The sequence below is a fragment of the Thalassophryne amazonica genome, chromosome 15, assembly GCF_902500255.1.
Source record: "Thalassophryne amazonica chromosome 15, fThaAma1.1, whole genome shotgun sequence".
In the NCBI taxonomy this organism is placed as follows: domain Eukaryota; kingdom Metazoa; phylum Chordata; class Actinopteri; order Batrachoidiformes; family Batrachoididae; genus Thalassophryne; species Thalassophryne amazonica.
The window spans coordinates 92186832-92203915 of NC_047117.1; the positions used below are offsets into that span (position 1 = coordinate 92186832).

Consider the following 17084-nt stretch of genomic DNA (forward strand, 5'->3'; position numbering starts at 1 on the left):
TGAGGCAGAGACCTGTTCCGTTACGAATAAATGAATTTAAACGGGTAAAAAGCATAGCAACACCCTACGTCAGTATGCTAGCCATACGAAAGGGAAAATAAGTGCGTCTTAAGCCTGGACTTGAAAGTCTTTACAGCAGGGGTCACCAACCCTGTTCCTGGAGAGCCCCTGCCCTGTATGTTTTCCACGTCAACCTACTCAAGTCACACCTGTTTTTTTTTTTGTTTTTTTTTTAAGCGGTGTCTTCCAGCTGTTGATTGGCTGAGCACACCTGATAGTTAATTTCCTGGGAGTGGATCTGGAAGAGTTTGAAAACATGCAGGACAGGGGGCCTCCAAGAACAAGGTTGGTGAGCCCTGATCTACAGAATCAGTTTTATTGATGCAGGGAGATCATTCCACAGAACAGGGGCACGATAAGAGAAAGCTCTGTGACCTGCAGACTTCTTATTCACCCTAGAGACACAAAGTAGTCCTGCACCCTGAGAACGTAAAGCCCGGGCCGGTACGTAAGGTTTAATTAGGTCAGCTAGGTAGGGAGGTGCCAGTCTGTGAACAGTTTTATAGATTAGTAACAGAATCTTAAAATCTGATCTCACTGGGACAGGAAGCCAGTGAAGAGACACCAAAATGGGTGTAATGTGGTCAAACCTTCTGCTTCATGTCAAAAGTCTGGCTGCAGCATTTTGAACCAATTGTAGAGCCCTAATGCTGGATTGTGGTAAACCAGAAAATAGAACATTGCAGTAGTCCAATCTAGAAGAGACAAATGCATGAATCAGGGTCAGGACAATGTAGGATCAAAAATTACCCCAAGGTTCCTCACTTTGTCAGTGTGATGTATGATACATGAGCCTAGGCTGAGCGCTAACTGGTCAAATTGATGCCGATGTCTCACTGGACCAAGAACCATCATTTCAGACTTTATATTCAAGTTTTTTTCTTGTAATTTGAATTTTGTTTCTGGTAAATTTGTGAATTATATACAACTAAATATTCCGATTAGTTGATTTCTAAATTCCTGACTTACATCTTTGAAATCCGGTGTTTTTTTTTCATTCCCCCAAGATATTAGGAGGTTTTGCTGTTGATCTGCGTAGGGTTACAGTGGGCATGGCCTCAGCGCGGTTAATCTGTGGAAAAGCAGCTCGGTCACTTTGAAAGTTCTGGTGATTCCTGGTTACAGGCACATGATGGTGGAACATAACACATCATAAATATTTCCAGAGAACTGAACACTCTGTGTGTGTGTGTGTGTGTGTGTTAATTGAATTCTGTTCTTTTATCACTGTGCCTGGTCTCCCCGCCCGAGGTGTTCTCACCATCTCTGTCCGTGCCACACTGCTGCTTGTGTGGGTGATGGTGCATCATGAAATGTGCCACCTCCACAACTTGGCATAAACACAAAGACGTCTTCTCAGTCTCAGACATAAAACTATTTCCCGTTAGTTAGCCACCTCTGAGCACCTCAGTGCTACCCGCTTACAAAAAGAAGGATTAATAATCGAGTTGTGCCACATTCTTGGGAGTCGAACTTTCTCTCGTGCTGGAGCAGCGAATGCGGGATGTTGGTGCATCTTCACATCCAAGCAGATGATTTATTAAAGCGGCCTGTGCGGCTCCACGCCATGAAGCCGGGAGATCTTAAAGTGCTTGTTTACACCTTCTCAGACCTTGTGCTCAGACTGAAGTGGCCTCGACACAGACATCTGAAAGCTCCGACCCGTCACAGCCCGTCTGCAGCACGCCTCCCAAATGCATCTCATCATAAAATTTATCACCCTGCAGCCGTGCACCACCGCTGGCTTTCTGTGCAAAATGCACCAAACCCGGCGTCTGGTGAAGGAAGCTCAGAATCTGTGTGTGCGTGAACACGGAACCTTCTCCTCTTCTCAAACGCTGTCTACTAGTACCAAGACGTGTTGCACTTCCTGTGGAGGCAGTTGAGGCTGTTATAGCGTGTGAGTGTCCACAGAGTCACAGTGAGCGCGCACGGCAAAGAGGGAATGTTTGGTGGCCCCGGAGTGTAAAAAACTTCCACTCGTCAAAGTTTTTTTTTTTTGTCGTATTTTCAGATCAACTCGCTCTCAAAGCCTCATCATCAGGATGAAAGACTTTAATTGCAGTCACACAAATGGCAAAAATGCAAAATCTTACAGAGAGTATTTGTATAATTACTAGTGAAAATATGGAATCAAAAACTCAACATAAAACAAAATCACTGAGCAAGTGAAATTTCAGTAAGATGTAAAGACTTGTTTTGAAGTGATACATCTTAAAAAACTTCAGTGAAAAACTCTCAGAAACAGTGTTTTGTGTCACATCTGAGATGAAACAATATGACTAGAAACTAGTGACATGCAGCTAGTTTCAAGAACTTCTTTTAAGTGAATTTTCTCTTATTCCATGTCAGATTTATTGACTTGTAACAAGTAAAAAAATGCTGTTTTCATGTAAAGTCATACATGTCAAAAAATGCTTCTGGAGAAAAAAAACACATATATGTCACATTGTTTCCTCGTATTATCAGCTCTTTAATTTAGGATTTTCTATCCATTATAGTGCAGCAGATAACTGAAACAATCCTGCAAATGGTGCTAAAAGCATCAAATTTGGCAGAAATACTCCTTAGACACTCCTCTTTTGAAAAAACCAATTGGCCACTTGAATTTTCAATCAGTGGTCAGGTAGGGGTCAATTGAAGAATTACACAGTGGTCAAAATTAAAAGATGCTCCAATCATATTGAAAAATATACCACATTATTTGCTTGATCATAAAGATTCCACAAAGGTATAGTTTGGACTATCTGTAACTGAATTCTATGGAGTTATGGCATAAAAACAACAAAAATGGTGACAAAGGTCAGTTTCAGTTTGTACAGGGATCAGAAGTTAAAGTTGCTCCAATGTTGGTAAAAAGGGATGCAAATTATTGGTTAAGCTAATACGATTAATAAATGGAGTAGTTTTGACAGTGTTGAATGCTTGATCTCCAAAGGAAAGGTCAAACAAGGTCAACGTCCATTTGATTCTATGACATGTGACATATGTTACCCCATAACATGATAATTAAGCATGACACATGGTCCAAACTATTCTTTTTAAAATCCTGTTAAATCAGCTATTAATTTGCATCACTTTTTACCAAAATTGGAGCAACTTTAACTTTTGACCCTTGTACAAACTGACACTGACCTTTGTCACCATTCTTGTTGTGTGGGCTGCCAGAAGAGGAGGTACTGCTGGCCCACCACCAGAAGGCGCCCTGCCTGAAGTGCGGGCTTCAGGCACGAGAGGGCGCTGCCGCCTCAGGAACAAGCCGTGGTGACAGCTGTCACTAATCAACACATCTGGTATAAAAGCAGGAAGACACCTCCACCAAACTGCCGAGATATCATCTTCATCTGGAGGTAATACCTCAGCCGTGATTGTGCCGTGCGCACATTACTTTTCTATTCTGTGATATTGTTTCAGGAGACTACTCACTGTTGTCGTCTGGCGGAGTGGTGACAAAGTGAAGAGCGTTCACTTGTCACCCCGAACTGCAGAGACAACCGGAGTTGAACTGTGTTGTAGGTGGAGGTGGCATTCCCACCATTGTTACTGGGTGTTCACACACCCACCCTTTGACTGTCTTTTGCTTTCTGCCAGCAGTACCAGATCCGACACTCCGGGAAAGTGGCCACCTGGGGACTCCGGAACTTGGCGGCTCCAGTATTCCTCGGGTTCAGGTGGCGGTGGAAATCGTGTGGTTCCGGTTCGTTTCCAGACGGGCGTCTCCTATCGTCGAGCCTGCCCACACGACACCTGTATTAATTGACTGTTGCACATTCTGATTCTGCTGTGTTTGGTTGTGACATTCACACCAGTAAAGTGTTATAATTTGACTCCTTCCATTGTCCGTTCATTTACGCCCCCTGTTGTGGGTCCGTGTCACTACACTTTCACAACAATTCTTGCTGTTTTTATTCCATAACTCCATAGAATTCAGTCACAGATACTCCAAACTATACCTTTTTGGAATCTTTATGATCAGGTAAATAATGTGGTATAGGTTTCAATATGATTGGAGCATCTTTTAATTTTGACCTCTGTGTAATTCTTCAGTTGACCCCTACCTGAACGCTGACTGTAAATTCAAGTGGCCAATCATTTTTTTCAAAAGAGGAATGTCTAAGGAGTATTTCTGCCGAATTTAATGCTTTTATCACCATTTGCAGGATTCTGCTCTAAATATTCTCTTATCTGCTGCACTATTATTGTTGTGTACTTATATTATTTTTGGAGTTTATTTTCTTTAGTACTGTGAATCATGAGAAAGTCCAATATAAGTAGTTATTATAATTATTATTAGTAGTAGTAATGAAAAAACACCACTCTGGAAAAATAGGTTGGAAAAAAAATCTCTCAAATGGAACAATTAAAAATTCACTTAATATTTCTTGAAATAAGGTATTTTCAGTTTGAAATTAATTTCACTCATATTTTGAAATGTTACATTTTTTGCAAATAACAGCTTCAAAATCTCACAATGAGTAAATGAATTTTGTTTCATCTCAGAAATGACTCAAAATGTTTCCAAAACTCTTTCCTTTAACAAGATATTTAAAATATATTTTCTAACTTCCTGAAGTTTTGCTCGGTAAGTGGTCGTGTCCGTTATGAAGCGTGGATGAGATAGTTTGAGGAGAAATGAGGTTGATGTGGTGGTAAGACTTTGTGTTTTTGCACTCCCTTCTTGCTGTGCATCTGTTTAATTGGGTGTAATTGTGTCACTCCAGCAGCGCCTTGAGTTCTCCTGTGAAATCTTCGAAATGCGGCCGCGGCTCCTCTGCGGTTGTCCCCTGTTGGGAAAGTGTAGGTACACGGACCCACAACAGGGGGCGCAAATGAACGGACAATGGAGCAGGTCAAATAACAACACTTTACTGTTGTGAATGTGCACAACAAATACAACAGATTACAACAATAGACCAGAGTCAATTCACAAAGGTGTCGTGTGGGCAGGCTCGAAGATAGGAGACGCCTGTCCAAAGCAGAACCGGAACCACACGATTTCCTCCGCCACCAGACCCCGGGAATACTGGAGCCGCCAAGTCCCGAACTCCCAGGTGGCCACTGCCTCCGCGTGTCGGACCTGGTACTGCTGGCGAGGAACAAAAACACAATTAAACGTGGGCGCGTCTGCACCCAGCAACCTGCATGGCAGGGAAGCTACCTCCACCTCTCGTTGGAGAAAAAGTCTGCTGTCACTCACAAAAATCACAAAAGGTTACTGTCAAGCAGTCAGCTGAGAATATTACCTTCCAGGTAGAACGATATCTCGACAAAGAGGTGGAGACATCGTCCTGCTGATATACTCCTGCCATCAGATGATTGGTAACAGCTGTTGCAGGTGATGCGTGACAGCTGTCACCCTGGCTGCTCCTGTGAGGCGGCTGCGCCCTCTGGTGCCTGGAGCCCGCACTCCAGACAGGGCGCCCTCTGGTGGTGGGCCAGCAGTACTTCCTCTTCTGGCGGCCCACACAACAGTCCCCGTGAAGTAACAAAAAGCCTTAATTAAGGAAGCTGAGATGAGGAGGAGGAGGAGGAGGAGGAGGAGGCTCTTTCCAAATTGAAACGTACGTTAAAAACGAGTGTCTGCTGCTCTGCTTCAAAGGGGATGATGTGTGCAGGAGGATCTCACAGTCAAACCCGTCTTCAAGCCAGAGCCTCACCGGTTTCTGGAAAGCCGGCCTTGCTGCCCGGGCTGGCCTTCACTGATACCAGAGTGCCAAAATGAGCCGCTGGCGGTGCCAAGGAGCTGCCGTAATATGTTGGCAATGAGCCGCCAGAGACTGCGGCGAGACAGACGGCAGACGGTCTGGTGAGGGAGAACTGAGGTCAGCGGAACCGCTTTGAGTGGTATGTGAAGGACAGGAGAGACAAAGTGAGACACGGCACTGGAAGTGTTTAAAAGTCCAGCTGCAGTCTTTAACTTCTCTGAGGTCCTGGACTCACTGCCAATCATTCACTTTCATTTTGCTAAGTTACCTAACCCGCTTCCCCCCCCGCGCACCCAACGCAAAGACGGTCCAATTAGTGTTTCACTTTTTTCAGGGTCATCCTAATGGAGACAGAATTTTGGACATATTGATTGTGAAAGCTGCTGCAGCGGGCTGGATGATGAGGTGCGGAGGACAGACCTTGAGGGCAGACAATGTTCAGAACGACTGCTGCTGATTTCCTGTGGCGTACTGAAGAGTGCGTGCACGCCTTAAAGTCAGCAGCGTTTTCATTTTTGCATCTTCGAAAACAGGTGTAAAATGGCTCGATGACTGTTGAGACCATTCAGGAAGTGTGCAGCTGTTCAGAGACGCATTACGCCACCTTCATGGACTTGAGCTAAGTGGATGCGCTCACAGCCTCACGTGTCCAGCCTGAAGTTCAGCTCGTTGTTTCATTGTTTCATGCGAAACGTTCGGACCTGGTGGACCCAACTTTGGCTCAACGAACTTTTCTAATGACTGGGAAACATGCATAACTGCATGGGAATCCCACCACATTTATTTGCCGTGTTACAGTTACCTGGAAGCGGTGGAAGTCTGCAGGCTTGAAGTCATTGGGGGAGCAGCCGCACCAGTCCACGATGTGCTTGTACTGGCACTTACAGCCCAGCTTCCTGTTCCAGTTGGTGATGCGCAGGTTGTTGTCCACCATGCTCTCGCAGTGGGCGCTGTTCTCCAACACTGTGTGGAAGAATGACTGGGAATCATGAACGGGGAGTGAGAGATGGGGGGGGGGGGGGGGGCAGGAGGATAAAATTAGAAAACTGCATAGCGTTTTTTATGCTGCATTTCACAAAAGGAACTGGAGTCACTGCAGAGAAATGGAAAATTGCAGTCACTGATGATAAACATCCAATTTCCTCACAGAGATCATTCCATTCTCCTGCATTCCTTCTGCACGGTTGGAAAGTCAGGCTTTACATCTCGCCTTCACGTTATGATTTTATGTCCGCCTTTCTTTCTTCCTCTTTTTTTAAACCGTAAGGAGGAAACTGGAGATGTTTATAACATTTGTAGAAGCGATGCAAAACAGAGCCCATCTGCAGCGCTGCCAACCCTGAAGCACTGGGCGGGACAGTCCTGGTATTTACCGCGTGTCCTGCATGGGTATGTGTGGAACACCCATTAGTCCCACATTTGTGTGTGTCCACGCATGTCCCCGGACTCCTCTAGTGGGTGTCCCACATTAGCAAACTCAGATGTTGGCACGTATGCATCTGTGTGTCATCGCTGGAAACACAGATTAAGACTTTGTTATACTTTGGCCTGGTGCCCTCACAGGTTTTGTGTGGCTTTTACACAGAGGTGGGATAAAGTCACCATCAAGTCACTCTCAAGTCATGAATCTGCAAGTCCCAAGCCAAGTCTCAAGTCAAAATGACCACCATTTGCTTGCAAACTGACTTGGGACTTGCAGATTCATGACTTGAGAATGACTTGACAGTGACTTTGTCCCAGAAGATGATGATGATAAACAGGAGCCAACGCCTCACCGGTAAAACTCAATTTGTGTCGCCGGTAAAATTAAATTTGTGTCGCCGGTAAAATTCAATTTTTGTCATTGATAAAACTCAATTTAGGTTGTCGGTAAACCTGAATTTGTGTCCCCGGTAAACCTGAATTTGTGTCGCCGGTAAACCTGAATTTGTGTCGCCGGTAAACCTCAATTTGTGTCATTGGTAAACCTCAATTTGTGTCATTGGTAAACCTCAATTTGTGTCGCCGGTAAACATCAATTTGTGTCGCCGGTAAACCTCAATTTGTGTCATTGGTAAAACTCAATTTGTGTCATTGGTAAACCTCAATTTGTGTCGCCGGTAAACCTCAATTTGTGTTGCCGGTAAACCTCAATTTGTGTCGCCGGTAAACCTCAATTTGTGTCATTGGTAAACCTCAATTTGTGTCGCCGGTAAACCTCAATTTGTGTCGCCGGTAAAACTCAATTTGTGTCGCTGGTAAAACTCAATTTGTGTCGTCGGTAAAACTTAATTTGTGTCGTCGGTAAAACTCAATTTGTGTCGCCGGTAAACCTCAATTTGTGTCGTCGGTAAAACTCAATTTGTGTCGCCGGTAAAACTCAATTTGCGTCGCCGGTAAAACTCAATTTGTGTCATCCGTAAAACTCAATTTGTGTCACCGCTAAAACTCAATTTGTGTTGACGGTAAAACTCAATTTGTGTTGTCGGTAAAACTCAATTTGTGTCGCTGCTAAAACTCAATTTGTGTCGCTACTAAAACTCAATTTGTGTCGTCCATAAAACTCAATTTGTGTCGCCGCTAAAACTCAATTTGTGTCGCCGCTAAAACTCAATTTGTGTCGCTGCTAAAGCTCAATTTGTGTCACCGCTAAAACTCAATTTGTGTTGTTGGTAAAACTCAATTTGTGTTGTCGGTAAAACTCAATTTGTGTCACTGCTAAAACTCAATTTGTGTCGCTGCTAAAACTCAATTTGTGTCATTGGTAAAACTCAATTTGTGTCGTCCGTAAAACTCAAGTTGTGTCGCCACTAAAACTCAATTTGTGTCGCCGGTAAAACTCAATTTGTGTCATTGGTAAAACTCAATTTGTGTCGTCCGTAAAACTCAATTTGTATCGCCGCTAAAACTCAATTTGTGTCGCCACTAAAACTCAATTTGTGTCATTGGTAAAACTCAATTTGTGTCATTGGTAAAACTCAATTTGTGTCACAGGTAAAACTCATTTTGTGTCGTCGCTAAAACTCAATTTGCGACTGTAAAATCCAGCATTAACGTCTGCAAATCATCAGACACAACAAGATTATTCCCTCATTCCCCTACATCTCAACCCAAGTCACCAAATGCAGGAGCTGAGACCCTGAAGCTCGTTTTCACAGAGATTCAAAGTACCACGACCCACTCACCAAACCTTCTTAGTGTTAGTGTTAGGGCGGCATACGAGAGACACCTCCCACTTGCATTGTATTCAGCGTGTGTCCCCTTTTGAAAAACCACGAGAATAGATGAGTGCTAACTCAGAGTTTGTGCATGTTACCTCAGCGGGCAGCAGCGTGTAGGCGTAGAACCGCTTCATGCTGGTGACCAGGTCGTCCCTGGAGTTGATGACATATTCCACAAACATACGGTTGAGAAGGAACCAGTCGGACCCGCCGTCCACAGAAATGCCTTCTGGGATCTTGCGGTCCCCCAGCCTCCACATGTGGGTGTCACACTCATAGAACAGGCGATCGAGACCCTGCTTGCGGATAAACCTGGTGAGCACACAAACCAAACGCTATAAAACCAATACGTATGAAAACAAAGCAACAGCAGAGATCATCAGGGTCGAGTCTTTATTAGTGTGAATTGTATCAAGTTGAAAACCAGATGAATCCAAAGTCAGACTTTATGCTCCTTGTTGTACAAACAGCTTAAATCCATTAACCAGTTAACTGCGTTTTCTTGACTAGTTCAGATTTGTTTATATCACTCCATTAATGTAAGATCTGAACAGGCCCTGAGGTCCATTGGTGCCCAGCTGTATCCCTGGATTAGTATGAACCAGATAAGAGTCTAGAACTACCCCTGGACAGCACGCCAGCCCAACGCAGGTTACTTCCCCAGCCGAGGATGGTATCTATTCACAGCTGGGTCGACTGTGTCTTGTCCAAGGACACAAACAGGTAGTGTGACTGGGAACTGAAACCAGGCCTATATCCTGATAGCTCAACCCATTATCCCACTGAGTCACCTCAAGGATCATCGATTCATTATGGTCAGTGTAAACATGTAAAACACGAAAGAACAAGTACTCAGGTCTCGGCAGTTATAATGAAAGTTATTGGGATCAGAAAAATACACCTCCTCCTTAAAGGGAAAGTAAAATACAAACCGTATTTATCTGTAAATCTGGGGTGCTGGTCCAAAGTGTCGTGGGTTCAGTCTCTTACCAATGTCGCCTACGTGCTTTTTTGTTGGGGTTGGTAAGATTAGAGCTTACCCAGGTGAAGTGCCTTGGGGTGATTTCGTTGTGATTTGGTGCCATGTAACTAAATTTAACTGAATTGCCAACTGTGCCAAACACACAGCACAAGGCCACGCCCCCTCCATCAAATAATCCTCCACGTCTGCTACCTGCAAGAGGCCCTGAGGCTTCACTCTGCGGATATTTAGTCTTTACATTCAGATTTTCTCTTTATAGAACATTTTCTGAGTCGTGAATGAAACATTTTGTTTTTCTTTTTTCTTGAATAACCTGAATGTGGTCTTGCAGCAGGGAGCAACACCATCAGCACGCGTTTGGCTATAAAACCACAGGTAAACATCTTTTTAAAGCTGTCTGCTTCATTAGGAAAATGCATAATTATTTTTCTGTAAATATCAGCAAAACCTGAAATTGCTGAGCCAACACAACTCCAGAGTACACGGCGCGCTCAGGCAGATGTCAACAAAACAACACAACAGCTCACAGTGCACAGCGGAGCAGAACCCGCGCGACCACGCCGAGTCGCTAACATTTAAAAGAGAATATAAAACACAAAATAATGAGCTGTTTTTAACAGAAGTCCTGAATCATCACTTTTACAGGCGTTTGATGTTAGACAAATCAGTGGACAAGAGAACTGTGAGTTCAGTCATGTCCGTTAAGATGTGGAAAGAGTTGAAGGCCCAACAAGAACCCTGAACATGAGGCGGCTGATGGGGCTCTGGTGAAACAAGAAGTCCTCAGCTGCGGCTCAGGTGGAGGAAGTGACGGCTGTGAAGGCTGCAGCAGGTCCTCAGACCCCGATCGTCTGGGATTTCCCAGCCGTCGGAGCAGACTAAGGATCTGCCAACAATCGTGTGTTTGTCAGTGTGCAACGACATTCCCACATTCAACAAACCCACACACAAGCATCTCTAGATCGATCATGGACCACCATCCCGCCTGGGAAGCAATCAAGAGACCATCTTCCTCACCCCTAGGAGATTGCCATGACGATTTAATGCATTAAGACCGGAATACACTGTGAGCAAGTTGTCATTGTTTTCAAGAGATCAGTGAAAAACATCATGAATCGCCGCTTCATTAAGCAGGTTTCATATTTTAAGTTGCAAATCGAAAATACACTGAATGGAAATGTGTGTATTTAGAGAAAAAAAAAAACCCCTCTCAAATACAAAAAAGTTGTTCACGCTCACTTTAGGTGGTTTTTCAGGTGAATCGGAAAAAACACTATTTCACAAAATTGCAACGGAAACATTTTTCCTCTATTACAGGTCACATGATGTACAGAAAGCCACATGGCGTGGGACGTGTGGACAGACAGAGAGACCGAGAGCTTCTTAAACCTTATAAGAGATTAAAACAACAACTAAATGGCCGCGTTTAACTGGACTTTACCTTACATGAATATAACTACTGGAATAACATTATCACAAGAGGACAAATCCCAGCAGGCGCCTTTCAACAGTCAGTGGAAACGCTGTCACTTAATTCATGGAGAAGCTCGAAAACTCATTTTTAAAAGGTTAATGGAATATTTTCTCTGGACTTATATTCACTTTAATACAAAAGAGAATCATTTGATGTTGTATTAAAAGGTAGAATTTACTTTTTTCAAAATCTGATGTCCTAAATCACCCCGTTTAAAATGTGTTTGCTAAAATGTGTCGAGGACGAACTGATTAACTCACCAAATATCTAGCTTCTCCCATTTCAACAGACTAAGCAAATATTATTTAATTTAAAAGAATGTAAAGATGTTACTTTATCAAAGACAGATGTTACATAACGGTTAATAAATGGTAAACAGACTGCATTTATAAAGCGCTTTTCCATCTGCATCAGATGCTCAAAGCACTTTACAATTATGCCTCACATTCACCCCGATGTCATGGTGCTGCCATACAAGGCGCTCATTACACACCGGGAGCAATAGGTGATTAAAGGCCTTGCCCAAGGGCCCTTATTGATTTTCCAGTCAGGCGGGGATAATAATAATAATAATAATAATAATAATAATAATAATAACGTTGCGTTGCAGTGGACGGTGTCTTTAAATGACTCGATAAACGTGTCGGTGTCACTGTGCACTCGACAGCAGCAGGACCACTGACAGGCTGCTTACATAATGCACGACTGTACTTGTGTCTGTGTATCGAGTGTCTGTTCACACGGCTGGGGTTCAGATCAGGTGGCTCTGATGGTTCTGCCGGTGACGATGAGTCTCACAGGTCTCACACACGCAACACGACGGCATCGTTTACTCTTCAGAAGTGACCTGCATTTTTTTATATTTTACATCAGGAACCAAAACACTTGAATTTGTTTCATCCATCCAAACACATGAAAGTTTTTAAAAATGTACTATGTTCACTATTGATTATTATTATTAACTTATTAACATTAAATATTTGCATTTAAAGTTAAATATTTGTTTTGTTTTATGTAAAGGGACATAACATTATGGGCAGCACGGTGGCTTAGTGGTTAGCACTGTTGCCTCACAGCAAGAAGGTCATGGGTTCAATTCCCGTGGTCTTTCTGTGTGGAGTTTGCATGTTCTCCCTGTGTTTGCGTGGGTTTCCTCCGGGTGCTCCGGTTTCCTCCCACATCCAAAGACATGCGGGTTAGGTGGATTGGAATCTTTAAAACTGTCCTTAGGTGTGCGTGTGGGTGTGTCTGTTTGTCTATTTGTGGCCCTGTGACAGACTGGCGTCCTGTCCTGGGTGTACCCCGCCTCATGCCCTATGACTGCTGGGATAGGCTCCAGCCCCCCGCGACCCTTAATTGGACTAAGCGGTAGAAGATGGATGGATGGATGGACATAACATTATTTGCATCATCCAACCAAACTTATGCAAGTTTGCTGTTCTTATACTACTACTACTACTAATAATAATAATGATGACGATGGGCAGCATAGTGGATTAGTGGTTAGCACTGTTGCCTCACAGCAAGTAGGTCATGGGTTTGATTCCCACTCGTGGTCTTTCTGTGTGGAGTTTGCATGTTCTCCCCATGTTTGTGTGGGTTCCCTCCAGGTGCTGCGGCTTCCTCCCACATCCAAAGACCTGCAGGTTAGATGGACTGGAAACTTTAAATTGTCTGTAGGTGTGAATGTGTTTGTGTGTCTGTATGTGACCCTGTGACAGACTGGCGTCCTGTCCAGGGTGAACCCGCCTCACACCCGGTGACTGCTGGGATAGGCTACACCCCCCCCCCCCCCCCAACCATAATTGAACCCTTAATTGGAGCAAGTGAGTATAGAATCTGACTGAATTATTATTGTTAATTGTACCATGTATTATCAATTATTAACATTAAATGCTTGCACTTAGAAATGTGCATTTTTAATATTTTATGTAAGGGGTCATGACATTTTTGTAAAACTGATATTTACATTTACGCAGTTACAGATCAAGAGAATGTATCATGCGAACAGAATCATGTGGGTTAAATCCACCGGCATAATTCTGAGTCATGCTGAGTCATGCTGAGTCATTGTGCCGCGGGCAGAAAGGCTTCGGCTGCAGACGTGAGCGTTCTGCCCCCCCCCCCCAAAAAAAACCCAAAAACAAAACAAAACAAAACAAGGTTAATTAATGAAGCTAGCGGTTTTCCTGACTGAGTGACGGTGTGGTGATGCTGGGGCGTGTGAAGGTGACCTCACCTGGCATTGTCCCTGCCGTGGGACTTAATGAAGTTCATGTCTCTGTATTTGGACAGGAAGGCCACCAGCTGGTTATTGGTCCTGAGACAAACAAACCAAAATGAATAAAAACATCGGTTTTCACTGGACAAACATATTTTCAGAGGTTCCTGAACATTTTCCACCAAGCAGCCACAAATAACAACCTGAACTCCTGATTTGTGCAGAAAGAAATCTAGAAATGTGTGTGTGGAGCCGATAGCGTCAATGATCAACTCTACAGGATCAATTAAAGACCGGCATCAGTCCCTCAGTCACGTCAAGACGTCAGAGCCGTGTAGGATCAAAGGGTTGTTCTGTGTGTGATTCTGATGAATGAATTCACGCTGCTCTCACATTGTCATTCACTCGAGGCGCTGGATGGGCCAGACGGGTTAAAAGCTTTGCTCTGTGGGCTGCACCCCCGTCAGTGCCCTCAACATTTAGTCTGTGGGCGGAGCCTTTCACGCTGCCTCGGTTTGTCTCTTCATAAGAGCAGTGAGGCCCTGCTTTAAGGATCAGTCGGGGGAGGGACAAGTGCATGTCATTCACAGCTTGGTGTGGGGGGGGGGGGGGGTGTTTATCTTCAGAGGTCCTGAGCTTAATGCCCCCGTCATACTAGAAGCTCAATGAGACTATTCTGCCTCATTCGGGAGGTGTCGAGGTGCATCCAAAGCCATCAGAGCGCATTCTGAGCCCAGTCCAGACAGTCAGGCAGCTGTCCCAAAGGTTTTGAACATGTTCAAAACATTCGGGACGCAGTCAAAGTGGCGTCTGACTGCAGTCTGGCTGCATTCTTATTACTGAAATCTCTCCCCCCAGCTCCACCCAGGCTTTCAAGAAGCAAATATATATCTTCTTCTTTGTCTTTCGGCTGTTCCTGTTAGGGGTCGCCACAGCAGATCAATCGTTTCCATCTCACCCTGTCCTCTGTATCTTCTTCTGTCACACCAACCACCTGCATGTCCTCTCTCAGCACATCCATGAACCTCCTCTTTGGTCTCCCTCTTCTCCTCCTGCCTGGTGGTTTCATCCTCAGCATCCTTCTCCCTATATACTCTGGGTCCCTCCTCTGCACATGTCCAAACCATCTCAATCTCGCCTCTCTGACTTTTTCTCCAAACCGTCCCACCTGAGCTGTCCCTCTGATATGTTCATTCCTAATCTTGTCCATTCTTGACACTCCCAAAGAGAATCTCAACATCTTCAGCTCTGCCACCTTCAGCTCTGCCTCCTGTCTTTTTGTTAGTGCCACTGTCTCTAAACCATACAACATAGCTGGTCTCACTACTGTTTTGTAAAGTTTCCTGATATTCTTCGGTCACAAATCACTCCTGCCACCTTTCTCCACCCACTCCACCCTGCCTGCACTCTCTTCTTCACCTCTCTACCACACTCTCCATTACTTTGAACAGTTGACCCCAAATATTTAAACTCATCTACTTTCACCACTTCTACTCCTTGTAACTGCACTGTTCCACTGGGCTCCCTCTCATTCACACACATGTACTCAGTCTTGCTTCTACTGACTTTCATTACCCTTCTCTCCAAAGCATATCTCCACTTCTCCAGACTAGACTCAACTTGCTCTCTACTCTCACTACAGATCACAATCTCATCTGCAAACATCATAGTCCATGGGGACTCCTGTCTGATCTCATCTGTCAACCTGTCCATCACCACTGCAAACAAGAAAGGACTCAGAGCTGATCCTTGGTGTAATCCCACCTCCACCTTGAATGAGTCTGTCATTCCGACTGCACATCTCACCGCTGTCACACTATTCTTGTACATGTCCTGTACTACCCTAACATACTTCTCTGCCACTCCAGACTTCCTCATACAATGCCACAACTCTTCTCTTGGCACCCTATCATAAGCTTTTTTTAAGTCCACAAACACACAATGTAACTCTTTCTGTCCTTCTCTGTACTTTTCCAACAGTATTCTCAGAGCAAACATTGCATCTGTAGTGCTCTTTCTCGCCATGAAACCATATTGCTGCTCACAGATCTTCACCTGTTTTCTAAGCCTAGCTTCTACTACTATTTCCCATAACTTCATGCTGTGGCTGATCAGCTTTATGCCTCTGTAGTTACTGCAGCTCTGCACATCACCCTTGTTCTTGAAAATAGGAACCAGCACACTTCGTCTCCACTCCTCAGGCATCCTCTCACTTTCCAAGATTTTATTAAACAATCTGGTTAGAAACTCTACTGCCATCTCTCCTAGACATTTCCATGCCTCCATTGGAATGTCATCTGGACCAACTGCCTTTCCACTCTTCATCCTCTTCATAGCAGCCCTCACTTCTTCCTTGCTAATCTCTTTTACTTCCTGATTTACTCTCACCACATCATCCAGCCTTTTCTCTCGCTCATTTTCTTTATTCATCACCTCTTCGAAATATTCCCTCCACCTTCTCAGCACACACTCTTACGACCCTAACCTGCTGCACATCCTTTCCAGCTCTGTCCCTTTGTCTGGCCAATCGGTACAAGTCCTTGTCTCCTTCCTTACTATTCAACTTCTTGTACAGCTCGCAATATGCCTTTTCCTTTGCTTTTGCCACTTCTCTTCTCGCCTTACGCCGCATCTCCTTGTACTCCTGTCTACTTTCTTCATCTCTCCGACTATCCCAAAACTTTTTCGCCAACCTCTTTCTCCTTATGCTTTCCTGGACCTCTTCATTCCACCACCAAGTCTCCTTGTCTTCCTTCCACTGTCCAGATGTCATACCCAGTACTGCCCTAGCTGTCTCCCTCACCACATCTGCAGTACTCTTCCAATTGTCCAAAATTGCTTCCCCTCCAACTAGTGCTTCTCTCACCTGCTCGCTAAATTTCACACAACAGTCTTCCTCCTTCAGCTTCCACCATCTGATCCTTTGTTGAACTCTCACTCTCTTCTTCTTCTTTACCTCTAAAGTCATCCTACAAACAACCATCCTGTGCTGTCTAGTGACATTCTCTCCTGCTACCACCTTAGTCTGTGATTTCTTTTAGCTTGCATCTCCTATAAAGAATGTAGTCCACCTGTGTGCACCTTCCTCCACTTTTATATGTTACCCTGTGCTCCTCCCTTTTCTTAAAGTAGGTATTCACCACAGCCATTTCCATCCTTTTTGCAAAATCAACTACCATCTGTCCTTCCCCATTCCTATCTTGATACCATATCTACCCATTACTTCCTCATGACCTCTGTTCACCAACATGCCCATTGAAGTCTTCTGCCATTTCTGTGGAAGTCAGACGACGTCCTGGATCAACAAAGCCTTCACGTTGGAAATGATCTGGCTGTTTCAGCAGGGTGTCAACCTGTCGATCGGCGCTCGGCGTACGCCGCGCTCTCAGCCGCTGCGGACGGTCTCTAAACCGGCTGGAGCACTCCTTAATCTGTGTAATCC

General features: G+C 44.4%; 1 protein-coding gene across 1 annotated transcript in view; it reads right to left on the bottom strand.

Annotated features, from left to right (window-relative positions):
• xylt1 (xylosyltransferase I) overlaps nucleotides 1-17084 on the bottom strand; it is a 176807-nt gene that overhangs the window by 30771 nt on the left and 128952 nt on the right. Inside the window, exons 5-7 of the mRNA XM_034187600.1 lie at nucleotides 13661-13741; nucleotides 9061-9277; nucleotides 6568-6744 (exon numbers count right to left, since the gene is read on the bottom strand). Coding sequence (XP_034043491.1) covers nucleotides 6568-6744; nucleotides 9061-9277; nucleotides 13661-13741 — 475 coding nt within the window. The remainder of the gene's footprint in view (nucleotides 1-6567; nucleotides 6745-9060; nucleotides 9278-13660; nucleotides 13742-17084) is intronic.